The following is a 27,935-nucleotide window of genomic DNA, read 5'->3' on the forward strand; positions in this document are numbered from 1 at the left end:
TGTAGCTTCCCCTGTTTTGGTGGCCCGCTTCCACTCTGCTTATCCCACAAAACCGGGTCCCTAAGTGTATTTTTAGGAGGGCGGTATGTCATGTTCGCCGTTTCAATGTCTTTGATGCATCGTAACGTTTCGCATGTCATTCATTGGATGCGTGTTTCATCTTTCTCGGGAGGATGGGAACGGTTATCTTTTGGCTTTGCTTTGGAATGTATTTGTATTATCTACTGCGCTCAAGGTTACTTTCCCAGGCTAGCAACTCTGACGATTGCTAGCACCTGTGCCGGGCGGGGCTGTTACGAGGGAGGCGGGATACGTTTGCACCAAGGGTTTAAGTTTGTATTTGGCGCGCTTTTGCTCATTCTCAGCTTTCTCTGTATTTGTCTTTAGTACTCTAAATAAATCAGATTTCATTTAGCAGCCTCTTGTGAGTCTGAGTATTTGGGGCTAGGGCAACCATTACAGTTGGTGGCTGGACACCTGGCTTCCTTCATGCTGTGAGCCTGGTATATACACTTGTGGCAGGCGATCTTAATAAGATTGGTGCGTGTTTTCATTGATCTAAGATACTTTGCCTTGGACGCTTTCTGAGTTCTGGGAAAATAGGTGTGGTAATTTATTTTGATGTAGGGAAAAAGTGTTTCTGCACCTAAGGAGGAAGGGTGGGAATAGGAGGGGAAAGAGAACAGATGGATTGCTATTCTTAAAGAATTCAAAACTGCTTTGGACAGTAATTTGTTAATGATATTCTGTCTTAAATGAAAAAAAAAATCCTTTTGCAGAGCCAGCCTTATCACCAATGAAGCTTTTGTATTGACCACAGCAGAGTTTTATGCCTGCCTCTTCTTCTCTTGACCTGTCTTTTCTAATAGGTTCCCTGTTTTTCTCTTCCTCGGTTTCATACTTGCTGCTGCCCCAAGCCTTAATAAATATTTTTACAGCAGTGGAACCCAAAGGAAGGTAGAGATGCTACTAGAAATTGCTAAATCATCTTTCAGGGTGGCTTGGTCAAGTATAGCCTTTCAGCCTGATGCCATCCAGTTAGGCTGGGACCACAGGTTCTACAGATGTTGTTCTGGTATATCTGAAGGGTAGTGAACAAGAGAAGGATGCCCTAGAAGATGAATGGGCAGCCTGCTGACTGTATGTGGCCCTCAGAACCCCATTTACAGCCTCAGCCCCCCCAAATGGGTGAGGACAACGTTTTCTTCCCATTATCCGGTGATGTCAAAATATCACCAGCAATGTGTTGCATCACACCCTAGCAGGTTATAAACTGAAAATACATCTACTGCGACATAAAAAGTTTGGTTACTCCATCCTCAAATGTTTCTTTTATGTTCTTATTTGTTTTTCAAATAATGATGTTTCTTGGTATTTTATATGTGATTGTCCTTTCTGCTCCAAAACAGGTCTTCCTTTATACAGAGTGTTACAGCCCGGTGCTTCATGGAACTCTCTTTTTCTAGAAGCACATTTAGGTTCAGCATCCAAGGAATGGATGGCATAGTCTATATCTTGGTAAGTCACAAATCTTAGCGCTGTCTATAACAAACTGCCTCATCTTACTACAGAGCTATCCGGCTGTTAAGATCTGCAGGAGGGAATCTTTTGAAAAAGCTCCCACTATCAGTTGGGCAAGCCAGGGTGTTCTCCTGCATTGTTCCCTGATTGCAGAATGTAGCTTCACCCAACTTTTAATTCTTAAATTATTTTAGTACACTTTTATTGATAATTTAAATCTGTGCTTTTAACTTTTATATTCTGCTTTTGTTTCAGAATTTTGATAGCTACCTTGAGTATTTGCCAGAGTATAAAAATGGAGTATAAACCTAGTCAATCAAATCAAATAAGTCAATGCCTTTTTTTTTTAAATAAAGAGTTCCATTGGTTAACTCCAGAGTTTTCCAACCTGATAACTTGATGTTATCGCCTGGCTAAGCAGACTCCTTTTATCTTTCCAACAGTCACAGTAAAATGCTGGTTGAATGTGGAACCTACGCATCATGGTGGGGGTAGGTGGGGAGCATTGTCAACTTACAGCAGGGGCTCATTCCAGCCTTGAATCATGAGTTGTGAGGTCATCATTTCTGTTTTAATTTTGAAAGTGCGTTGTCTACATTTCTGAAATAACAGCAAGAAGCTTTTCTACAAGCCTTGAAATACCCTTTTCTCTGTTTTGCCTTTTAACAAAACAACCAGAAGAACATTTTTCTATAAAGAGAAAGCCAGTACCGGCATTTTCCAGAAAGCACAAGAGCTTTAAAACTGGGTAGTGTAGCAGTAGTGTCCTCTGGGCCCTCTTGTGTGAGAAAAGTAAGTCCTAGGGATAGTTCCACTTTCATTTATCCCCATTTGTGTTTGCTAATAAATAATCTGGCCATAATTCCATATGTGGACTAAGTCCAATAAAATGTGACCTGTAAGAATGTCCCTTATCCATAGATCTGGATATTGAACTGTGACACACTGATGGTGGAAATTTCAGGAAACACAGCTTCCAATAACGTTTTTACATTACTTGAACCTGAGCCGTCATCTCCTTTGAGGCCTGCTGAGATTCGTAAGGCTGTTAAAGTTCTTTACCATCCTTGCACTGAGAACAGAAATAAGGAGTAAGTACTGATTATACATGTTTCTTTAAAAAATAAAAGCACTGTAATAGTTGACCCTCATTTCCAAATGTTTGTGTAGTATAATTTCTGAAATCCAGCGTCTCTTCAAGCCAGTGAAATCTGTTTCAGAAATCTCTTCAGGAAAGTTCTGTATGTATGTATATGTATGAGAGCCAGTTTGGTGTAATGGTTAAGGCATCAAATTAGAAACTGGGAGACAGTGAGTTCTAGTCCTGCCTTAGGCACAAAGCCGGCCTGGTGACCTTGGGCCAGTCACTTCCCCTCAGCCCTAGGAAGGAGGCAATGGCAAATCACTTCTGAAAAACCTGCCAAGTAAACTGCAAAGACTTGTCCAGGCAGTCTCTGAGAATCAGACATGATTGAACGGATTAAAAAAAATGTGTGTGTGTGTGTATGTGTGTGTACATATAAATATGAATTTATATGTTGCCATTCAGACTCAAGGCAATGTACAACATTAAAACATCCACAGTGTAATGCAAATAAATAATAAAATATGCATAATAAATCTGTACATTGTCAACACCATAAACTTAAAATGTCCATGGTAAGAACAAACACCAACCAATAACACCAGAACCCAATTCAATCATAATCAACATCACTGGATGCATCACAGATAATAGCATAAAAAAACCCCATAGAATTAAATATCCACCAACACCAGCAATACAACAGTAACTAGGCTGACCATATTTCCTTGAGACAAAAACGGGACGCGGTTAAAAACGGGACATTGGGATGGCAAAATGGGGCAGGGCTGGGTGACCAGCTGGATCGGCAGGCAGGAACTTCTCTGGTTTTCTTGGGCTGGGAATCTTCGGATTCCTTTGTTTGCAAGAGGCAAGGCTGGGCTGGAGTGTCTAGCGAACGGTTGTCCCCGACAAGCCATTCTTCCTCTGGCTGTGCTTTTACGTTCTTTTCTTCCCGCCGTTTCAAGGCAGGAGCCAATCGGCTCACCCTTTGATCACCGCCTATCAGCTGATCCTGTTTTTTTTTCTTTTTAGGTTTCCTGACGGGTTGAGCTCTGCGGCTTTTTTCCTGCCGTTTCTGCTGAGCTCCCCCTCCTTTCACTCAAAGTCAGACTGCATTCTGACAGGTTCGCGGGAACTTTCAAATTTTTAAGTAAGGTTTTTAAGAAAATGGGACAAAATAGACATTTATATTAAAACGACAGGACAGTCTGGAAATGTTAAAAAAACAGGACTGTCCTGTTCAAAACAGGACATATGGTCAGCCTAACAGTAACCCACCAAAAGGCCTTCCAGAACTATTCAGTGTGTAAAACTTTCTAGAAAGCCATTGCATTGGGACAAGCCTGTTAGTAAAAAGGACACAGTTCCTCAGGATTGATGCCATTACAGAAAACCACTATGTCCCAGATTCAGCCACTCTAATTTCACAAACATTTATAAAAAGGAAATGTTCCTTTCTGTGTTGGGTGTGTAAAAACTACAATTTATTAACCACAGGCTATTTTGGCTATCTCTTGGATGCTCAAGCATAATTCGTTAATATGTTGCTTTTTAAAATAAACATGTATGACCTAGGAGCCTTGAATGAATACAAGAGTTGATATTGCTGGGACATGAATTGATTTGCTGGGTTTTAGTTTTCTCTGCTTAATTTTCTACTTAATTTAATATATTTGAATTCTGGGATCTCAACAAGAGATTACTTCTGTTCCTCATACGTTGTATGTAATATAATAAGGGACAGTTGAGGTGCTAATCTGTTTTGGACCTCTGGAGACAGCAAACCTACAATGGAGAACACCATGATAGCTGGCTGGATTCTTGTCAGTAACTTTTTAAAAGATAGCTGTTTAAATTTTTTTAAAATGCATCCTCTGTAATCCATATTTGTGCAAAATCTTTTTTCTATTCTTGTTATTTTAAGAGATGTTTTAAAGCTCCTTAGAACATGCAGTCAAGCAACTCTTTGCCTTCATACTGTGCCTCAGACATACAGGAATTTTCTTGATGGACTTGAAATCTAATCCAGAGGGCATCTGGGTTCACCTGAGAAACTATGACATGGGCTAAAAACAGGGAGTTTATAGTGACCAGAACAAAAAGAGTGTACCTTGTGGCCACAAAGTGTGTTGAGTTACAGATCCTCAAAGCCCCATCTAGTGTGGTCAGTCAGGCATTATAACAGTTGCAGTCCTAAAAATGTGGAGGGTACCTTGTTGCCTCTTCCTGGGCTAGCTACAGAATATCCAGTGAGAAGTAGCTGAAGAAGCTGGGTATATTTTCCTGCGAAAAGGCGAGGTTATGTGGAGACAGCATTGTTTTCAAATAGTTCAAACTCTGTTATGTAAAATGTACATTAGTATATGTTTTATTTGGTTTAAAGTTGGCACAGACTTTAGAATGTAAGAATTAGTTGTAGAAGACCTTGTCTTCAGAGTTGGTGGGCTCTTTTTTCTTTCAAATTATTAAACAGAGGCTGGGCATCCATCAGCTGGAGAAGTTGTAGTTGTAGGATTGGTGCAAGATACTTGTTTCAGAAGTACAAGAAATCTGCAATAGTTTCTCCCCCATGTATTCTGGATATTGAACATTCCTTCCTATTCGTGATGGGCTTGTGAAAAATATTTCTAAGGTTTATGAACTAGTTTTACAAGAAAATTAGCTATTACTGAATTGTACATAACTAAATCCAAATGTTCCCCAGAATTCCTAATTAATATGCCCCAACTATCCTGACTCAAGATCCAAAGAGTTGTACTGTATTCTCAATACCTCTAGTTTATACCAGATTAGGGGTAAGTAGTTAGGGACCACAGTGGCTCAGTGGTTAAGGTGCTGAGTCAGAGGAACATTAAGGTCAGCAGCTCGGCAGTTCAAAACCCGAGAGTGTGAGCCGTGTGACCGAGTGAGCTCCCATCAATTTGCCCCAGCTCCTGCTGAACTAGCAGTTCAAAAGCATGTAAAAATACAAGTAGATTAATAGGTACTACTTCGGTGGGAAAATAACGGGCATGAAAGGAGCCCCCTCGGGAGTCCCCCAGGCAGCAGTGACATCACCAGCAAATCCTTTCAATACAGAAGCGCCTTGGTAAGTGTTTCTGACACACACAAAAGGGGGGGGGGTAATGTATATAGTTGACCTCAATGATTATATGAAGGGCAGGCAACCTAGTGATTGTGGACACCAGTGGGCTAACTTTCTATCCTGACTTTAATTTTAGATACTTTAAACTATATAGGAAACTGCCTTCTGCATTATTTTTATTTCCAAGAATACTTGTGTGAAAATCAAAATGGTGGCTGACTCCAGCTCAATCTTGGTTTGAAAATGTGTGCACTTGCCCAGAAAACATAAGTTAAATGGAGGTGTTAGAGCAACATAGGAAGGTGGGGGCAGACAGCCATCTTCCAGTTTGCCTTCTGGTAAATGAGTTGTGAGTGGCCACATACTACATGATAACCATTTTGTGAGAGTACCCATAACAAATCCTGTATAGTTCCAAATGTGCCTAATAGCCCAAACCGACCTACCTTGAATTTCATCCAGGATGTTTATAGATTCTCTACAAGAATTTGCACAGTGAAGGAAATGGGACCTAGTCAGGTGAATCGCTACACAATTTTTGCATATTCACGATTTTCCAGAAAGTCATTTTTCCAATGCTGCATATCACAAAATGTAATGACAAATGTTCTTTAGTGCTCATTTTTATTGACTGAGCTTATTAAGCAGGGAACATGGGCTTTTTGTTTTCTTGGTGTTTGTAAATCTCCTAGCAATTACTAAACACTTCTGTAATTTGAAAAGACGTTATGGAGGAGGATTTCAAATAACAAGTTCTTAATCCATTCAAAAGCATTTACTGATCTCCTGAAACATTATGCATTCAAAAGACAGAGTTACTCTTACTGAGCTGATATTTTTCATCTGCTTGCAGTACAGAATGCAGCACAACTCACTTTTGTCCAAATCCCATTTAAGTTGTCAGAAATAGGCTTGCATCATTAATTAGAAATGCAAGCCAGTGTTTCTCTTTGGATATCAATGAGATGAATATAGCTGCCAGAAATTAATTAATTAATTAATGGGCAATACTTATAATCCACCCCAGTCCTAAAGGACTCTAGGCAGCATATAATAGCAAAACAACAAAATAGAAGAACATAATAGAATCCACTAATCTTTAATTTTCAGTGGAAAGGCTGTGTTGTGCCACCAAGGACGGACTAAAGATAGAAATAAATGCATCTAGTGGATGTGCTGTCAAAGTACACAAGAGCCATTAAAGTTAGCTACCTGATGTTTTATCCATGACAAAACAGCTCCATCACCACAGTTGGATGCTGGCATTGAGCTACTGTAAATTTGTGCTTGTTTTGCTCTTCTGTTTTTAAAGATAAACCATGGAACTTGACCACTGGGTTATCTTGAACACAGTGAAAAACATGAGGAAATTATTCATTTCTAAGGTGTATATTTTAATTTTTACAAAGGTGATTTCATAATGCTACAACAGCAAGAACTAAGACAAAAATGATGCCACCAAGTCAGCAGGAACAACACACAACCATAATTGGGTGGGATAGCGATAGCTTAAGAAGTCAAGAACCACCATTAGAAGCTTCAAGGAAGAGCAACGAACCTGTGATTGGGCTCTCCCAGTTATTGGATTCTTACTCCCATTAGCTTCAGCTGAAATAGTCAGTGGTCATAGTGTTTCTGATTAGAAAGGCAGGATATAAATCAAATAAATAAATTATTAACCATCATCATCCCACCTTGAGAACAGCAGCTTCTCCACCTTTAACCTAAATGAATAAAACTGAAGATGTCTAGTGCCTTAAATGTAGTAATAGGTGACCATGCCTGGGGAAAGGATTCTGTGGTTTGAATGTTATTACTGAAAAGGTCTCTTGTTTCCTTCTGAACAACAGCTAGAAAATTACCTTTCGCAAATACCATAATAGAGGAGCAGATGAGAGAAAGCAGGTGCCCTAATTCTAAATCATTTGGAGCTTTAATCCCCAGTCGAAAACCTTGAACTGCACTGTAACATGAACTGGTCGCCAGTAGAGATCTAAAGTAGTATAGAATGTTCCTGGTGTCCGCAGGATAGGTGTTGTGGCTTCCACATACAGATTAACCATGTACAACGACTTACAGAATTTCACAGCAGTGTTAGTGCTGAGACTGTCTCCTTTAGTGTTAGTATTTTATATGCAATACAGTTTGTATGATGGGGAGAACTGAAATACCACCCCACCTGCAGTTTCTAATAGTTCAGTCCCTAAATGAAACCACTGACCTTTTGGCTTCCTGTAATCTATCATTGGGCTAAACAAGAGAAATACAGATTTGTGCCCTCCAGAATCTAAAACCATGATACTTATTTGATTGTGTTGTTCATTAGGAAAGTAGCTACAGTTCCTGATAATTGGACTGCCTTTATAATTTTGTTTACTTGAAAACTATATGATTATGTCTGAAAATAATCTGTCATTAGCTACTGTTCGCCATGATGTATCGTAATTGGCTGCTTTATATCCATTTCAAATAGCGAGGCACATGAATTTTGACAATCTCTTCCCCAAGGCGACATTAGTCAGTGTGAGCTCAAACTGCTGGGTCAACGTTTTCCCTCTCCAAAGTCATACACAAGTGTAAAAATTTTATGAGGCAATTTTAACAAGGCCCGCTGGGATTTGGGATTATTTGTTTTAAGTTCTTATTAAAGAGAAAAAGTTTTGTCTGTGTTTAGGCAAGTAAAGTAAAGCTAGTTCAAGGCTGTACTGTTGTAGGGGAAAAAAACCATTTGATAGTATTTGAAATCAAAGAGATCTTTTCTTCTTATGTGTGCTAAATGTATTTTGCCAAAATAAGTGTTAACTGTGACAACATGCCCCAGAATTCTAAAGTTACTTCTAGATTAATGAGAGCAAGTTTCCTTTTCCACTTGGAAATAATCTAATAACTAATAAGGGATGCTTATTGAGATTTTTTACTGAGAGCCAGGGTAGACAAGCCACCACTGATACCTGAGCAGAACTTTAGTAAATCTTCTGGCAGGAAGCATGCTTTCTCCCAATCAATTTATTATGCCCAATATCTGTTTGGATTCTAACACCCAGAATTAATGTGTATCTTTGGCTCATTTACTTTTATGTGAAGTGTCGGTCACTCTCCCCACTCACTCTCACTCATGCATCACTCCAACTAGCAAGACACATCTTAAAGGAGTTAGTTTTGCTTACCTAACACTTATTCAGTTGCAGGTTACACCAATAGAATTGAAACTTATCGCTTGTCTAATTGTTCCTACTCAAACATAATTAAAATTGCAGAGTCTGTAAGGTGATCTATCCATTTACACTTCCTTGCAAATGGAACAAATCATACATCATATTTTCCATCTGTCAAAATAAAACCCACTGAGAAAATGTTAGGAGCTAAAATATATCATTGGAGAGAAAGCTGAATGAAGGGCTGAATTAATTAGCCCCTCTTCCTCTCTCTTCTTATAGTACTAAGCAGAACATTATTATTAGATTCTGACCAGTAATTTTTGTTTAATTTAAATTTGAGCATTATTACAATTTTACTCCCTGTTTGGAAGGGAGAGGTTGAGACCTGTGATTTTTTTCCTAATACAAGGGATGTTATCTTCAGGTACTGGCCTTCTACGGTAGCTTCATCCATCAGAATGAAGAGTTTATTGATTGCTGGGTCTCATTTCTCATGTCCTTCCAGCCATTCTGTGTTCGCCTTTGATATAGCAGTGCTGGTCTGGAATGGAATTAACTTCCTATTCATTCTGGTGTGACCTTGTTTTCATGTAGTGATGTTTGTAAATCAGATAATTCTGGGATGCCTTTTCATTAAACTCTTTGTTAGCCATGTACTGCATATGTTCACACAGGTTACTTTTTGCTCAGACATGGATGGTCTTAGGTTCAGTCAGGTTCTACTTGTCCTTCCGTATTTTGTCTCAAGGTAGGCCAGGTTTCTGTTCCATTCCATTCTTGTTCAACTCAGTCATCTGGGTTTTCTTCTGTTTCGCGCACTCTTTGGATGATGTTTCTGTATCAAACAGGGTTCACTGTAGCTTTAAGGTCCATTGTGCCCTTTAATGTCCTCCTCCTCCTCCTCCTGTTCCTATTTTCTTGAAGACAATTACAATGCTTCCAAGCTAATTCAAAACTTTCCCTTACTATTTGACTCAGCTCAATTTTCCCCAAATAGGGAGTAATCTTTCACATCCCTTTTCTTTGACTTTGAATGTTAAGAAAACCTTTTTATTTCCCCTACCCTCAAATCAGGTACCTAAATTTAGCCTCCAACTCAATAAAAGGACTATCAGATTTGTTTCTACTCTCTGCCTGAAAAGGAAACCAAGTGTTGTGGCAGTTCTGAATATTTAGCTACCCTTATATATTCTTCAGAAGGGCAAGAGCAGCACTATTGTCATTTTGATCCAGTAGTTTCTTTTATATATTTATTTTGCAAATTTTCTCTAGCCCCCCATCTGAATCAAGTAACTCTGGGTGAGTAACAAAGCATAAAAACAGAAACCTACATACAAAAACAGTAAAAAACAATAGAAGATGACAGGTAAAAATAATCAACTCATCAAAACTGTCAAACAATGCGGGACAAAGCACACAGACTGTGCTCCTCTAGCAATAGAGTCCCCCTATTTGCGAGGAAATGGGTGGTGTTAGAAATTTGAGAGCCAAATAAAAAAATAAAAAAATACTGACCTTGAAGCTGGAGGGAAGAGCCAGGTTATTAAGGCCTTCTGAAAGGCCAACAGGGTTGGGGCCATCTGAACATCAGTGGGTGGGGGGAGACTGTTTCATGAAACCTAATTTAATTTATACCTCCAGCTTCCCCACATTGGGTGTTCTCAACGTGTGCTGAAAACTCCCTGAACTCCCAGCCTGCAAGGCTAATGGGAAACTTTTCCTTCCTCTTCCTCCACTCCCCTGGGGATTCTTGTTTGTTTAACTTCCAGCCTGGATTTCTTTTCTGAGAAGCTTGAAAGCATGCTCACTCTTTTGTAGTAGTAATTAACATTCATAATATGGCACTATTGTTAGAAATCCCTTTGGGCTAGACGCTTCTCCAAAGGAGATGAATTTCATAAAGTCAGCATTAGCTTATTTTCAACAGAGGCAAAAGTGTTGATATGTTTTGGTTTTTAAACTACCAACATCCCACTGTAATGGGGCTCTGTTCATCAGTGCATGCTCCAAAAGCCTGTATAATGAGCTGCCGTTGAAAGAAGTGAGATCTTTCATCATGCATCACTCTGCAGGGACTGTATGTACAGGATAGGCTGCCCGAGTATGATGAATACAAAAGCATTTTTAATCAAAAGGTTCAGCATATAGACTCACGTAAATCTCAAGGATCTGATTGAAGCATAAGCTGTTTAAAAATACTTGAAGGCTGTTTTTCAATGTGTACTTCATCAGAGCAAGGACAGTTTTTCCCTGTCAGTTGGTCAGAATTGAGGTACAGTGGTTACAATAACAACAACATATTTTATTACAGCCATTGGCCAGGCAAAAAGTACTGTGGTTGCAGCAGCCATGGCAACGTAGTGAAGATTTGGATTAGCACCAGAGAGATCCAGGTTGAAGTCCACCATCAGTCAAGGAAGCTTGCTGGGAAACTCTGGGCCAGTCACTCTCTCTCAGGCCAAGCTACCTCACAGGAAATGAACCAAAACTGGCTTAACACCGTTTTTTTCGAATTTTCCCAAACCCTGAAAGAATTACAGAACATTCAATCCCATCTATGTTTTTGACGTGATTCATTCCACTCTTCTTTCCCTATCCTCCCACAAATATCAAGTGGCTTGGTTGAAACCTGAACCATGGATTTCTCTGTCTTAGCTGTTCCTTCTTAGCTGTGGCATTTTATCCTTTACACAATTATTGCAATGTAATAATTATAGGCTAGAAATACAAAAGAATGTTATTATCTATAAGATGAAATTCAACAGTAGGTTGCTTTGTCGAAGTGTGCCATACTTATAGCCAACCTGCAATTGTCCAAGTAGTAGCAAATGCTTACTAACTTGCCTTTGATTTGCTTCTCTTTTATATTCTAGGTTTATGACTTGTTATTGCCCTATCCTCCATCCAGTATCTCTGGGGCCTTCATTATCATACAAATTTTAATAAAGTGGCTTGTTCAATGAGCTAAGCAATTAAAAGGAAGAAAACCCTTTAAAACACACTTGAAAATTGAATTATTTGGGTCTCCTTTAATGAGATTTTCTCTGACTTTCTGCTGAGCAACTTCACTGAATGGATATTAATAAGCAACTGTAGCCAGCTTCTGTCTTTATTTAACTGGAGTTTCAACTCATACTTTCTCTCTTCTTGCCCCCCAGAATCCATTTGTAAGAGCTGACAGAGCTGTATAAAGTTTGCGTTTAAGCTGCATGCAGATCTGCCAGGAAAGAGAAACATGGTCAAATTCCAAGTAAATGGCTATATCAGACAAGTTTTCCCCAACTCCCTGCCTTCCAGATATGTGGATATTAAAATTTCCAGGGTTCTCAGCCAGACTGCGGCTACGGTCACTGATAGTCTTGGGAAAAGTAATTCCAACACATCTAGGGGGTACAAGGTTTGGGAAAGCTACACTACCCATTATATGAGTGGCCATGTATAGAATTGCTGTCTTAGAATGAAAGCAGCCAAGAATTAAGAAGTCAAAGTAACTTAGGGATTCCTATCCTTCTGGGGTCTCATGGGCATATTTAATAATAATAATAATAATATTTATATGCTGCCTGATTCCCAGCAACTCTGGGATACGTTTGGAGAATGTACCGTGGGCCCTCTTGAACAATCTACTTCTCATCTCTTATTCATTCACTATGCTCTGTCCTAGCCCTGTTTGCTTTTGTACGTTTTTCTGGATAGATAGGGACTTTTCCAAGGTACCCATTGTTTTTCATTTTCTAAGAAAATTAAGAGTCCAAGGGTCATCATTGGAAATAAAGATACAGAACGCTTGTACCTGGCTTTGCAGAATGCTAGCTTCTGTATTATGTGTAAAAGAACAGGTGGAGCAAGGATCATGGCAGAAACCAAGAGAGGTATTCCTAAGTACACTGGGGGTGCCAGGAGTAACATATTTTGGTATATCTTAAGAACCTTCAGTACATTGAGTTGGCTACTACCGTAAATGGAATACCAAAATAAATAGATTTTTTAATCTGATCTAATTAGGCATTTATGATTATATGTCAACTGCTAATTAATTGAATAAAGTTTTAACAAGATAGCATTATCCATTACTCTATTCCTGTACAGCTAAACCTGCTTATAAGCAAAATTTATTGTGTTTCACTTACTGAATGTTTAAATTCCCTGCATATTACATAAACAGGTAAAAGAATTCTTGTTTCTTTCCAGTCTTGTTGATGCATGGGGAGAAGATAGTGGAGTCTCTCCTCTGACATTTCCATCAAAGACCTGTTTGGAACTTCTGTTGATTCTGTCTCAGAGTAATGCTTCATTGCCCCCTTCCCTTCGCTGGATGAATTCTTTCCAGGTAAAGAAAGCATGCTCTTTCACATAATTAACTAACATTGCAAGAATAAGCTTTAGAATCTAGACCTTTACCCAAATTGAATAGTTAATAATACCAGATGTTACACTGACCTTTCTTTGCTCTCTTCCTTTATTACCCAGTTACGGTTTGGATTAATCATTTTTAGCCATATCTGCACAAACTGAAGATGGTGTTGCATTTACATATTTGACTTACTGAAAATGTTACATTTTTTCCTCCTTTGTGCCAGATGTGTTGAGTGCTTCTGGACAGTGATTCTCTTCTGCCTTTTGGGTGGTCCTCACCCCCGTCAGTCACACAGCTTTGTCTTGGAATGTTATCTAATGCACCTTTGGAAGGCAAATTCCCAAAGCTCCTGTTACTCACTGTCTTTGGGAAATCCCTTTTCTGTTCTTTCTGTTTCACTTCATAAACGGATGAAACCCAAAAATCTAATGAGTTCATCATACTTGTGGGCATATTTTTCCACTGAAGTGACTATCTGCCATGTTTTTAGCCATTTAGCCACTAGCTGTAACTAGTGCTCCTAGTTATCAGCCCAATTTAGTAACATGCTGCAGTGATCCTTGCTACTGGGGGAAAGCTCCTGAATTCAGTTTTGCCGACGTACTACTGTCTATTGTATCCCTAGGGGTCCCAAAGTCAGGAGCCGAGCAGAGCTCTGACAAGGACTCAGAGTATGATGAACCTCAGTTTATTCCTCTTCCGGGGAGATGCTCGACTCCATTTCTTCTTTTTTAGGAGAGTCATCAGCATTCTACCGGGTGGGTAGAGTGTTAATCCAGCCTGTACTTTCTTACTCTGAGCTTTATCCTCTGCCAGAGCCCAGACCTACCTCATTTGTTGTGAATACCTGTTCTTAGCTGGCTTCTGTAAAAACCTCAAACAAGCCAGGGGACTGTCTCAGGTGTGCCCCATCTCATCCTCATACGTTTTTCTGGGATACCAAATTTCACAGGGTTTACTAGAATGCCATCTTGTTTTCTTTATAGCACAGATCTGGCGCCATGGTAAAGTTAAGTTTTTGAGGCTTTACTCTGCATTTGTCACTATATTTAAAATGCAGTTTACCTCTTGCAGTCACCTTCATAGCAATCTGTTGGGAAGATTCTTTTGCAAACTACCAGAGAAATGTACAAATATTGCTATGTTATTTATAGTAATAAGTTGCTGATTGTGTTAAGACCGCCAGTTTATATAATAAGAGAATACATTCTGGATATTTTATCTGAGGTCAATATGATTTCTGTTTCAAATATAAATAAGAATTCTCTATTCTGTTCAGCTATGAAGATATAAAGGGAGGCAGGTTCCTTGATATGCTTGTGAAATAAAATGCTGAAATGGCTGTAGCTGGCTTGAGGGAGGAACTTTACCAATAAATGCAAAATTCAAATAAGAAGGCTGTTTGAAATAGAATATAGTCTTCTATAGTTGGGGAAAAGCCACTCTTAGGTGCCATTCAGTTAAATTGGATAATAATGACAATATTTAATTGCATTTTTGGGTCTTATTTTATTTTGGAAATATATAAGCTGTATAAATAAACATATCAGAAGTAATTCCATCACTTTATCTCGAGGTTCAACATCACAAAGACAAAATACAGCATTTTTTTCCTAAACCATTGGAGAATCCTATTCCAGAAATACATTTTTAAAGCCACATGGAGATTTTGTTTCAATATAGAAAAAATGGAAGTGGTGGTTCAGGAGCAAGATGAAATCACTGGATTTGACAGGATCCATATGTCCTCAACATAAATACCTACTGCCACTCCTCTTAGAATCTATTCTGCGATCATTGTTTCTCAACCTTGGCAACTTGAAGATGTGTGGACTTTATGGCTGGCTAGGGAATTCTGGGAGTTCAGATCCACAAATCTTGACGTTGCCAAGGTTGGGAAACACTGATTTAGATTATGGCTTGATGAGAATTGACCACAGAAACTACAGATAAGACATTTTCTTTAATGCAGAGCATTAGGATACATAACTCTGTTCTTATCCAACACACACACATACACAAAAACTGCATGCTATCCTTGGCTGCATTGACTTTATATTTCTTGCCTGAAAGAGCTAATGTATATGTATATATTCTGTTATGAACAGCTTAAAGAGAAGCCAAAATTATAGCCTTTGGAACATTACATTTCTCTCCCCCTCCCCCAGTTTTATATACCCATAAAAGAAAACATCAATGGTCTATTTAATTCCAGCAATCCCTGTTTCACTCTGTAACCTTCAAAGTTAATGTCTGACAGATACTAGAGTGAAATGCTTGCTTTTTCCACAACAGCAGTGCTGGGAGAAATGTGGTAAGTTGCCTGATACTGTGTATCATCAAAAAAATTCAATATCTAAAAAGTTGTGTTCTTGAGTTCTTATTTGCTGTGGTTTTTTGTAGTCCAGATGTCAAAGAAGTCAAGGTAATGCTAGCAAAACATCAGTAGAATTTGTTTGTTGTTTTCATGCATTTGCTTATATTGTCATAAACACTAAAACTTAATTCTGTAGAATCGCTTTTTTATGCTGAGAAGCTTACCAGTTTGATAAATATGCATGGAGATTTTCTATAAATTTTATTTACTTTGAACAGAAGTTTCATAACTAAATGTTATTTGAAAAATGCATCACATAGACACAGATGGAATTAGAAAAAGGAAATTAAGCAGCAACTGGGAAGGGCAGAGATACTTCATGGAGGTGCTTGGGAGCCTGGATTAAATGCTGGGCTTTTAAAATGTTCTTAGCAGACCGACTCAGTCTGGACAACTGCTTATTCTCTCCCCTTCATTTGTTACTTGTTGACTTTAGTTCAAAGACCCTACCTAGTATTATGTCACAATTCCCTTTATATCCAAACTGGGAAACTCACTAAATGCTTATTAACAAACCAGGAAAGGGGAATTCTGAATGCAAGTTAAAACCTTCACCCCAAACCAAGAAACAATGAAGGGAAAGGGAGTATCCCAGGTCATGCATTTTCATCAGAGTACATTATTCTTTTGGAAAGCCCTCTTTTTTTATATTGTTCTTGAATGTTCCCAGTGAGGCCAAACTGGATACGAGCACGAGTCCTATAACAGAAAGGAGGTGGAATATAATCTCATGAGTGCAGCCCTTTATTGGGAGGGGAGATTCTACAGCCAAATCCCAGGATGGCTCTTTTTCAGCATGTATCAGCTTCTCAGTTTCAACAGAAGTGGTGTGAAATTTGGCAGAAGGCTAGTCCTTCCCATCTAAAACGCCAAAGACGTGTGGTGCCAGCAGAACTCACAACTCTGTTTTTCAGTTGAGTGCAGGTCCAAAAGCAGCAGGATTTCCATATATGTAGGCTTTCTTGTCTCTTGTCTAGTGCTGAGCACAAATGACTTGAAATCGTGGCCCCTGAGCAAAATGTTAACATGCAGAGCTTTTTCAGTTAGTGAAATGTTCTGCTTTATAAGGTAACTTTAGCTGTAATTTCTATAAAATCTCATCATTTAATTCTCGATTTAAAAAAATCTGTGAACGTTACAACTCCCAGAAAAAGAATAGAGTAGGGTTTTAAAGGCTGGTGCATCTGATGCTCATTGTGTATCAAGCATCAAAAACAAAATGAAAACCTACACCATACTGATAAGTATCTCTAAGGTCTTACTGAAGTGTGGTGATCTTTCATAGCTAAGCAAACGTGTTGCAGATTCTAGGGATTTTAAAAGAGAGGACATGACCCTCTTCCCCACCCATTACCATTTTTTGTTAAGAGACAAAACAGCTTTTCTGAAATATCATCCCATACAGGATGAGTTTCAGAGATGATCTGGTTTCTGAAAAACCAAGTGACACTGAGTCGACATTTCCGAAAGGAAATGTACAATATTAATGAAGCTCATAACACACTGCAAGCTGTGGTTGTAAAACCAAAAAGCAATTTGGATGTGCTGAAGGGTACTGGGCTGGCAAAAAGAAGTTATTAGACGTGTCTTGTATTTGCTGAAGTACAAGAGGTGCTTGGGTGTATTACATCCTTTCCTTTGGTGCCTCAGAATGTCACCTCTGACAGCTACATGTAACTTTCCTGTTCTCAATGAAATCAGAGCCCTTCGTTTCATCATATTGGTAGTGATGAGGATTCATGTTCCAATCAAGCCACCCCATTTTTAGTTGATGGTCTCTTGACAAAGAATTATGGCTAGTTAGACCTCAGAAAGAAATAATTGAAAATGGGCCTGCTGCTTAAATGGAAGCATCCAAGGGATTAAATGTGCCCGTTTTAGAGAATGACAAAATCCTAAGAAGTTGCTAGACACGAAGGAAGCAGTTTTCTACCACCAGTTTGAGGGAGGCAGGATAACAGCCCCATTCACAGGCTTTCATTTGGGTTAAAAGACCAGAAGGAAAGGTGCAAAGTTACCAGGGGCCACTTGGTTCTGATTTTGCAGCCATGGTTCCTATAGTTGGCTCAGGAGGTAGACTTCTGTGTGTTGCTGCTTCCTTTGTGTATGTGCTGGTTATACATTTATAAAATAATATAAAATAAGAGAGAGGGGTTGCAAGAAGTACATTACATGCTATACAATATTCAAACAGTATAAACAGAATTATGAAGCAAATATAGCAGATTAACTAGCTGTGAGGTTTTAAATCAAGCAAGCACTAACTACAAAAATCATGTTACTGAAAACTGGTAGTCCTCGTTTAGCGACCACAATTGGGACCGGTAACATGGTTATTAAGCGAAGCGATCACTAAGTGAAACTGCGACTGTGCTTACGGTTTTACTTCACCTTTCCTTTGCTCTACAGACCTGCAAATGTCGTAAACGTGAGGATTGTTTGCAAAGCTACTTTTTCATCATCGTAACTGCGACTGGTTGCTAAACAAGGACTACAGGTAGTCCTCGCTTACCAACCACTCATTCAGTGATTGAAGTTATGATGGTGCTGAAAAAATAACTTTGTGGTCCATTTATGGCCATTTATGGCCTTTGCGGCATTGCTCAGTCATGTGATCGCCATTACAGTCAGTACACATACTGTGCCTGGCCTGTGTTTTTTTTCTTTCTTTCCCCCCTTGCAGAGCAGAGAGATTGAAGAGAGGGATTGCAAGAGAGCAAGCTGTTTGCTCTTCTACACATCAAAAGCAGTGCGATCAGGCTGACAGCCCAGGCATGCTACACAAACAGCTTACAGTACTCTCTTGAAATCTCTTCCTCTCCTATCTCTCTGCTCTGCAAGGGGGATGGGGAGAAAAAAAGCAAGCGATTTCTGTAGGCAATCTCTCCTTTGCCTGGCCCTTTCCCGCTGCCAGTGTGCGATCGCATTGCTTTTGGTGTGTGGAAGAGCAAACAGCTTGCTCTCTTGAAATCTCTTCCTCTCCAGTCTCTCTGCTTGTGGGAGGGGAAGGGTCAGGCAAAGGAGAGATTGCCTACAGAAATCGCTTGCTTGTTTCCCCCCACCCCCCTTGCGTGGAGGGTTGGAGAGGAAGAGATTTCAAGAGAGTACTGTAAGCTGTTTGCATAGCATGCCTGTGGCTCCCAGCCCCAGGTTGCGGCACGATCGCATTGCTTTGGTGTGTACAGGACAGCAAGCAGGCTTTCCAAAAGGCAGGGGGATGGTTAGGAGGCAAACAAAAACCGAAGGTGTGAAACGGAGTAGTCTTGTCTCTCTCCATCCGTAAAGCACAGTTGCGGCCATGTGATTTCCCACTTAGCGACTGCTAAGTGGCGGAGTTGCCGGTCCCAATTAGGATCATTAAGTGATGACTACCTGTACCTGTATGTTACTGAAAACTGAAAACTTCTCAAAAGCGAAGTGAAGTGTTTACAGTTTAAAATCTTGTCATGTGTTTTCCCCATATCTGTTGTGTAAACAAAAGTAATTTTGCTAAAGCCCTCTATTGCTTATGGTTTCTAGCTTAGCTCTCCTGAGATTGGTCTGACTCTGACCATTGTCTCTGTTGCAGTGATGGGTGCAAATGTCTCTCTTACCTAATGTGTCTAAAAGTCCTGAAACCTCTTTTGGGAGGAAAGTTTTTTTAATGTTCTTGCTTCACCTAGGCCAAATGATAGCTGGGTAGATTCTGATGTAATTATCCCATGACAATAGTTTGTACAATTAAATCTAGCCTGACCCTTCCCCTCCCACAAGCAGAGAGACTGGAGAGGAAGAGATTTCAAGAGAGCAAGCTGTTTGCTCTTCTACACATCAAAAGCAATGCGATCGGGCTGGCAGCCCAGGCATGCTACACAAACAGCTGATGTAATTATCCCATGACAATAGTTTGTACAATTAAATCTAGCTTGAGGCTAAAGCCCAAAATAGAGTTATAGTTAGGGTTAGGGTTATATTTGACCCAACATTGATACATTAGACATCTGCCAGAAAAAAAACCCATAAAAAAATCAGATGTGTTGGCTTTCCTGTGCAAATGCCTACCCTTAACATGTTGATACTGCAGGGTAAGCCAACAGGACTACATCATCTCAGGGATGGGGGAGAGATGCAGCCTTGTTCTGTGTTTTTCCCTAATGAGACTTTTTTTGGTGGGGAGTGCCTTCAAGTCAGTGTTGACTCCTAGGGACTGCCTGGACTAGTCTCTGCAGTTTTCTTGGCAATATTTCTGAAGTGGTTTGCCCTTGCCTCCTTCCTAGGGCTGAGAGAGAGAGACTGGCCCAAGGTCACCCAGCTGGCTTTGTGTCTAAGGTGGGACTAGAACTCACGGTCTCCTGGTTTCTAGCCTGGTGCCTTAACCACTGATATGAAAAAGACTAATATGAAAAGAAGCACCATTATCAAAATACGGAGACTGGAATCACAGAGTTTTGTCTAACATATGGCCTAAATATACTTTTAGATTCTTCTCACTGTCAATATCCTACAAACTGATTTTAACAAAAACAAACAAAACTTTTAACAAAGTTAGAAAAGTTTGATGGCTTTTTAGTTGGCTTATGCAAGGAGGTTCTTTTTAATGCAATGTATGCTTATATGCTGCACGTGCAAAGTATAGCTACAGCATTTGGGTTAACTTTCTAAAATTTCAAAACAGATTTTTCTTTTAATATCCCTCCATCCATCACCGACATTTCTATATTGCCTCTCAAGAGAAGAGAAAATCTGAGGAACGCCATGTGAAAGCAGCAGTGAGGTTTGAAAACTTGGTTAAGGCTGTCTGGTGAACTGACTTTAATGAATCTTCTCTTTCTAGTCGCATTTTTCTCTGCCACAGTTAATAAAAGTACTTTGAGCTGTGTTTTTTTCCTCCAAGTAGTAACTAGTGGCGTCTGCAGTTCATCACAGATTTGGGTTCCTTCAGGGTATCTTGAGGATATATGCCATTAGGAGATGTTCTCATTAAAACAAAAACCTATGGTTAAGATTGCCTCTAAAATTATCCATTTTGTAAGTATTTTCCCACTGTTGGCACTAGATAGATCTCACTGTACCCATCAAAGTTTAACTGTTTTTAAACTCTTTTTAGAGTTAAAGTACTGAGTACTGAGTTGGACCTGATGCATAGAGAGGAGAGATTCTTCCAGGTGGATGCTTTCAGGCTTTGGAATTATTGCTACATGTCCAGGCAGAAAAGTTGGTTCTATCTCCTATTTGATTATGCTTTTAATTTGTATTTCTCTTTATAATTTAAGACTGATTCGAGTGTCCTTCCTTGGAGAAAAGATAGAATAATTTTTAAATTGTTTTAAAGAATTAACATTATATCAAGCAAACATCAGTTTTTTTGTTAAAAAGATAATATAATTAAAGGGAAAAAAACAGTTTGGAAGCAACCATAAATACATTTGAAATCTTAAGAACAGATAAATAATTTTAAAAATACATATTCAGTATTTCTGCCTTGAAATAGATTTCTAAGTTGCAGATAACCTATTAGGAATTGTCTTGTTGACACAGCTTAAAAAGTAACTTAATTAAATAATGGCGGCTCTTAAGTACTGATATTTGCAGTATTTAACAGCAGTATAAATTGTCAACTGGGAACCTATGTTTTTAAGTCTGTGTGTGGGAATCCTATTTCATGCAACTGTTTCATGTTTACAGTGCTGTTAACTATTACACGTGAGAGTAAATCTTTAAAGTTATTTATGCCAGGTCTAAACTATCATTTCCAAGAAGAATGTGCCTGTGAACTTTTCGATTTTTTTCCATTCCTTTGTTTTAGGATCCCAGTGGAAGTAGATAATTGTATAGACATTACTGTTGATAAACTGAATCATGACATTAAATGGGAGCGCACCCACTTTACGGGAGGAGCAAGTGGCGTCTTAGGAAACTTTTTGAAAGAAGGAAAAATGAAAATTGGTAACTTTATTAAATGACTGAAGTGAATTCTTTCTCATTATTCCTTTTTGAATACAAATAGTTGAAGCTTATTTGACATCTTCAGTCTGCTATGCTAAAGAATGAGATCCTTATACAGGTAGTCCTCATTTAACATCCACTCATTCAGTGACCATTCGAAGTTACAACAGTACTGAATGAGGGGTACTTATGCTGGGTCCTCAGAACTGTGGCTGTTGCAGTGTCCCCATTGTCACATGATTGTGTGATTCGGGTGCTTGGCGACTGGCTCGCAGTTACGATGTCACAGTGTCCCACGGACATGTGATCGCCATTTGCAACTTTCACTGCCAGCTTCCGACACGCAGAGTCAATCAGGAAGCCTACAAGAGATCACAAACGGCGATCTCATGACTGTGGGACACTGCAACTGTGCGGGATTCACCTAATAATGGCAACTGGGACTGCTGGAACTACCACCGTAAGTCAGCCCATTTACATAATGTTGTGCCTTATGACTGCATCGCTTTGTGACGGAGTTCCTGGTCCCAATTATCATTGGCAAGTAAGAACTATCTGTAATTCAGTTCTGATTGCATTGTGCGGTGATGGTTTAGCGTATGCACGGCTACATAATGGATTTGAAGAAAATGTGTTAGTTATACTGAATAAATCTTGTTGGAAGTTCTCTTGTTAAATTTCGTTAATGCTTTATGCTTCTAGCAATGAACTAATTTAATTTTACTCCTGCTGCTAAAGGTCTAGGCATTGTCCCTCCTGCCTCCATAAGTTTTATTAAAAATGTACATCAGTTAGAACAAATGCAGCAGAAATTCTGCATCTAAAATTACTTGTAAATACACTGCTTCTGTCGCTTCTTGGTGTCGGTAGATAATAGTTGTGAATGTAACCTCCTGATCACATGTCAATCAAATGTAGGTTACCAGTTATTTCCTGCCTATAATTTTGGTAAGTAAATCGTATATACTGCTTCTCCTCAAATTGTTTTATCCTCATTTTAAATCTAAACAACTCCCTGCTCATATTCCTGATGGAGAAGATCAGGGAATTTCAAAGGTGCAGAAAGTCATTTAACTTTCAGATATAGTGAAATTAATAGATTTGCATCTCTTAACAGAGCCATCTAAGACAAGGTGTTCTGAAATTAATTGGCCTTTCCCTCCTCCTCTTTACTATTCTATTGGCTTTATAAAAAAAGCTGTCAGTAGCAGTCCTGCAGCAATATATTTTGAAAGCTGCTACATCCTGTTTTAAAATGTAGAGTCATTCCTAGGGATATGATATTCATTTGAAAGCAGTTGTTTTTCACATTTATAAAAGTAAAATTTTCTTTGATCATAAAAACAATTTTTAGAGTGTCAGCCCTCTGAGGTAGACCGGACTCAGAAGCCAAAATTATGAATGCTAATTTTATTTTTATCATAAGGTCACAGTAATAGAATCTTGCAAACCTGAATATGCTTCTCCCCTCCCTCCCTCCCTCCCTCCCTCCCTTTTCCCTTTTGTGAGAACTAGGGAAAGGAAGGTCTTGTCAAGACGCTTTCTCAAATTACATTTCTGCCCTGACTCAGATTTTTTTATCTGACTGTTGCCTTGGCTGTGGCTCTTCCTCCTGTCCTCAAGGTTATTCCTTCTGCCCATTACATAGAGATAGGGCAGACTCAGGAAAATGTTCCAAAGTTGCTTGATTTAGGCATTCCTAATGGAATGGATATTAATTAATCTCTGATTGCTAGTACATCACCTCTTCAGCATCTGTATTTGTCTTCTTGGTATGCACTGTGTTGTTAAATCTAGGTAATTTCTAAAAGGACTCTTTTTCAAGACTGCATGCAAAGGCCCTTTCAAGTTTAGACATAAGAGGCACAGAACTAGTTTAGCATATTTATATGCCAGGAGTTCTCAAAATGAGTGGGGACCTGCTGTAGGGTCACAAGCAATTTAGGGATCACAGATTTTTAAAAACCTGTTTATGCTTGTACAGCAAACTGGGTGCACTGTTAACACTTGCTTCGGGCTTTCTTCTGCTTGTGCATGCCCCCCACTAGTTCACAAAGTCGGAGAATCCCTAGGATATATAGATTACATTTTAATTTTTAAAAGTAAGCAGTAGATTAATTTCTTGCCCACAGATAGCTCCAATGAGGTGATTATTGTATTCATAGGGGGGAGGGTCACACACATTTGTAATTTTACAATTCTCAAAGTTTAAGAACCCCAGTTATAAGAGGTAAACATGAAGAGAACCAGTATATGATTTCTGGGGTGGAAGATAGATCACTCTGGCAGATTTGTTACTTTGGTCTTGACCTGCCCTGATCAAAGCCCCCTTCAGATGCAACTGTATAGTCCAGCTTTTTTCCTACCCTTCCTGTTTTTCTTAATAAGCCATCTTGCTAATATACCTCAGTAATGAATATACCATAATGACAATATAGCTTGGCTCACGTGTAAATGGTGGTAGGCAGCAAAGGAAGAAATTTGCACTAGGATTGTTCGGCATTGCAAAGAGCATGAAACTCATTCAGGTCAATATCAAATCACCTATCTCCCATTAGTTGATTCCTATCTACACAGGAAGAGATAATGTAAGAAGAAACAGTGATAATATAGAAGTAGACACTGAGACTTTGTATTTCTAGGTGCAAAGGTTACTGCAGATGCTGACTGCAGTCAGGAAATCAGAAGACTTTTGATCCTTGGGAGAAGAGCAATGACAAATCTCAATAAAATAGTTAAGAGCAGAGACATCATGCTGACAACAAAGGCCCGCATAGTTAAAGCAATGGTGTTCCCCGTAGTAGCCTATGGCTGCGAGAGCTGGACCATAAGGAAGGCTGAGAGAAGGAAGATCGATGCTTTGGAACTGTGGTGTTGGAGGAAAATTCTGAGAGTGCCTTGGACTGCAAGAAGATCAAACCAGTCCATCCTCCAGGAAATAAAGCCAGACTGCTCACTTGAGGGAATGATATTAAAGGCAAAACTGAACTACTTTGGCCACATAATGAGAAGACAGGACACCCTGGAGAAGATGCTGATGCTAGGGAGAGTGGAAGGCAAAAGGAAGAGGGGCTGACCAAGGGCAAGGTGGATGGATGACATTCTAGAGGTGATGGACTCATCCCTGAGGGAGCTGGGGGTGTTGACGACCGACAGGAAGCTCTGGCGTGGGCTGGTCCGTGAAGCCACAAAGAGTCGGAAGCGACTGAACGAATAACAAGACTGAGACAGATACTTATTTTCCAGCTTCCCGTCTCCCACCCCACATGGTATCTTAAAGCATATGCAACAGGCAATCATTAAAACTGTATCCCACTCTAAACCTTTCTGATTGCTTAAATTTGTACTGTAAATGCAGATGTCTTACTTCAAAACATATTGATGGTATGCAAACATGATAAAATAATTCAAGTATAACAGTATAAAACTGTTTAAATCAGCCCTGAATTGTTCCTATAAAGTTATTGGAGAGAGAGAGAGCTTACTTCATGCATATCAGAGCTGATGACCTAATTCAGTAAAAATGCTGGACTTCCATCATACACAGACCCACCAGGCAGGATGACATCAGTGGGCAAAACTTCAGGCAGACAATGTCCCCTCCTTCAACCTAGACACAGAATTCCATTCCTTCACACAGAGGAAGACTGAGAGAAATCTCTCCCTAGATTGAGAGAATTCTCTCCCTACCTCTCTTTGCACAGAAAAAGCCATCTCTCTGATCTGGGGTAATATAAAATGAGCGTGAAAGTGGCAGAGCCAATACAGTAAAGGTGTGTTGCATATGATGAACATCCCTTCCTAAGTCCTGCACTGACATACCTGAGAATTAAGGAAGTGTTTGGGCATAACCCAGATACCTACTTTCTGGGGGCTGATAAACATAATGCCAGCATCAGGTTCTAAGTATGTCCTACAGTCCATACATGGCTAAATCCTGTTTAAAAAAATAACGTTGCTGCCACCTATGAATTTGAATCCTTTCTCCCAGTCATGTGAGATGTCATGCATGTATTTACTTAGAGCAAGTTCCATTGGCTTCAATGAATTCCACATTTTAGTTTCTTTTAGAATTTCCATTGATTAGGCTTAAAATAACATAACTTTCATGGTTTCTTAAAAGAGAAAAGACCTGGCGTCAGCAGTATCTGAGGATATATGCTTTCCTGTTCAGGGCTTAACAAATGTTGCAATAAGATTTTAAGAAACATCAAAGAAATTACTATTTCTGAATTAAGAGCCCCACATAACAGTTTGATGCCTTCTAGGGCTTGAAAAGTGCAGTCAGGTGCCCATTCTCTCCTTTAAATCTTCGGGGGCTGAAATTTTATTTTCTTCTTTGCTATTAGCCGAGGTAGGCCAGGTTAGAAACAGATGTAGAAGTTTGACTGAAACTATACTTTACTGATACATGCTATGGAAACTGAATCTTGAAAGCATGACTATTTTCCCTTCCCTCCTCCTTATGAATTAAGGAGGAGGAGCCAGTCTGAGTTTCTTTCTAAAGCTTTCTCTATTTCTTGGGCTTAAAGCATATTTTTGTTTTTATAACCATTTCTGCATAGTTACTGCAAAGTCATCTCTATGGCTCTTTAATTATTTTTCATTTTTTTACCACTTTAAATTTTATTTTTGGCTAACGGAGTTCATAAGTAATCTCTGCATTTTTGCCTATGTCCTGCTGCCATGCCACAGTGCTTTCCAGTAATCTTGTTTGTTTACAGCAGTTATGCCCCACTTTTACTCCAGAGAGGTCAGCTAAGAGTATATATAAAACAATGTTAAACTACTTTTACAATAGAAAGTAGAGTCATAATCTTTGGCATCCATTAGAAGCCCCAATTATGCCATCATGAATAGGCATCCGTCATGTCATGACATTAACGATATACAGAATGCAAAATACATATCTGAATGATGAAACATGACTTACATGGTGTCACTTCCCTTCCCATGGATACCCATAGTCACATTTTAAAAGTCAAGAAGTACCAGATGTAAGCTGTAAAGTGATTTTAAATCCTGGTATTGTTAAAAAAAGAAATCCAAAATATGAAGATCATTAGAATTCTGCAGCTGAAGGGCCAAATAAACAGAACAGCCAAAGCAAAAGGGGTCAGAAGAATTGAAGGTAGAGGAGCCCACTGCTTAAAGGACACTAGTTAATTTTCTCTTTGTAAACAGCACTCACATATACTAACAAGCTCTGAGGCACAGTCTTCTGTTTGTTTACTGCCATTTAGATAATTTAACATAGGAAATTCAGTAGCTGAGACTTCTAGATCTTTGCAGTAATTGGCACATGCAATATCATTAGGAAACTAGAGGAGGAAAGTCCTTTGAGGACCTTTTGAAGTTTTGAGTTCAAGTCATGTTAATGATAATGTTAATCAAGGTTAGAAAATGTTAATTAGTATAGAACCCTAGTGCTAATATTAGTAAAATAGCTTAAATCACAATTGTGCAACCTGTGATCTTCAAAGGAGTATTGTTCTTGAATTTGCTGAGAAGATGGTTTGAATGCTCTTTTCTGTTCTTTAAGACTGCTTGTCGCGTCGCGCGACCAGTCCTTCAACCTTCGGTCTATGAGATTCCCCGGGGGGGGGAATGAGCCAACGATTCCCTCGCAAGGGTGAGATCGAAAAGACAACGGTAGGTACAGGATTCTTTTGTGAGGAGAGACGCTACATTTCAGGAGGGTGCTGGTACTGCCCGCCCCTTGCCGCGCCCTCACCTCCTTTTTATTCAGCAGCTCTATCAGGGCGGGGGAGTGAGTACAGAGAGAATAGGGAAGTACAAGTCATGCCCTTATAAGGGAATATACAACATTCTGAGGCTACATGAGAGACATGCAATCTAGCTGTGCAGTAATGGAGTCAGGTTCGTCACATTTCTACCTTTTTTATTTAATTTTGTTCCCCCCCCAGAGGGTCTGAGTCGGGGAGCCAGGGACTCTTCAGTCCAAGGAGACCCATCCCAGCTTCCTCTTCCGGGGGGTAGTGTGACTGGGGGTCCTTGTCCATTTCCGATTCACTATCAGAGGACCATCCCAAGAGTGGTGTTTTCTCCATACCTACAGCAGTGACCAGGTGTTGAACAGCAATCTTCGTCTCGGATACCTCTGAGTCCAATGTATGAAGTCTCTGCTTTAAGAAGCGGAGAACGCGACCCAACACACAGGGGCCTATGGTGCATACGAGAATCAATAAAAGGAGGGGCCCCAACAGAGTGGACAGCAGTGTGGTCAGCCACGGGGAAATGCTAAACATATTTTGATACCATGACATGGATTGTTGGCGCTCCGATTCCCTTGTTTTTAAACGGGAATCTAGCTCTTTCATAGAGTCCAATACTACTCCTGAGTTGTCGGCATAAAAACAGCAGTCTTCCTTCAGAGCAACACACAGTCCCCCTTGTTTGAGGAA

At 39.5% G+C, this 27,935-nt stretch overlaps 1 protein-coding gene across 1 annotated transcript in view; it reads left to right on the forward strand.

Moving 5' to 3' along the window:
* Nucleotides 1-27,935, forward strand: part of UBE3D (ubiquitin protein ligase E3D) — a 69,444-nt gene that overhangs the window by 29,576 nt on the left and 11,933 nt on the right. Inside the window, exons 7-9 of the mRNA XM_063312653.1 lie at nucleotides 1,410-1,518; nucleotides 2,443-2,612; nucleotides 13,043-13,181. Coding sequence (XP_063168723.1) covers nucleotides 1,410-1,518; nucleotides 2,443-2,612; nucleotides 13,043-13,181 — 418 coding nt within the window. The remainder of the gene's footprint in view (nucleotides 1-1,409; nucleotides 1,519-2,442; nucleotides 2,613-13,042; nucleotides 13,182-27,935) is intronic.

Source organism: Candoia aspera, chromosome 1 (genome assembly GCF_035149785.1).
Source record: "Candoia aspera isolate rCanAsp1 chromosome 1, rCanAsp1.hap2, whole genome shotgun sequence".
Lineage (NCBI taxonomy): Eukaryota > Metazoa > Chordata > Lepidosauria > Squamata > Boidae > Candoia > Candoia aspera.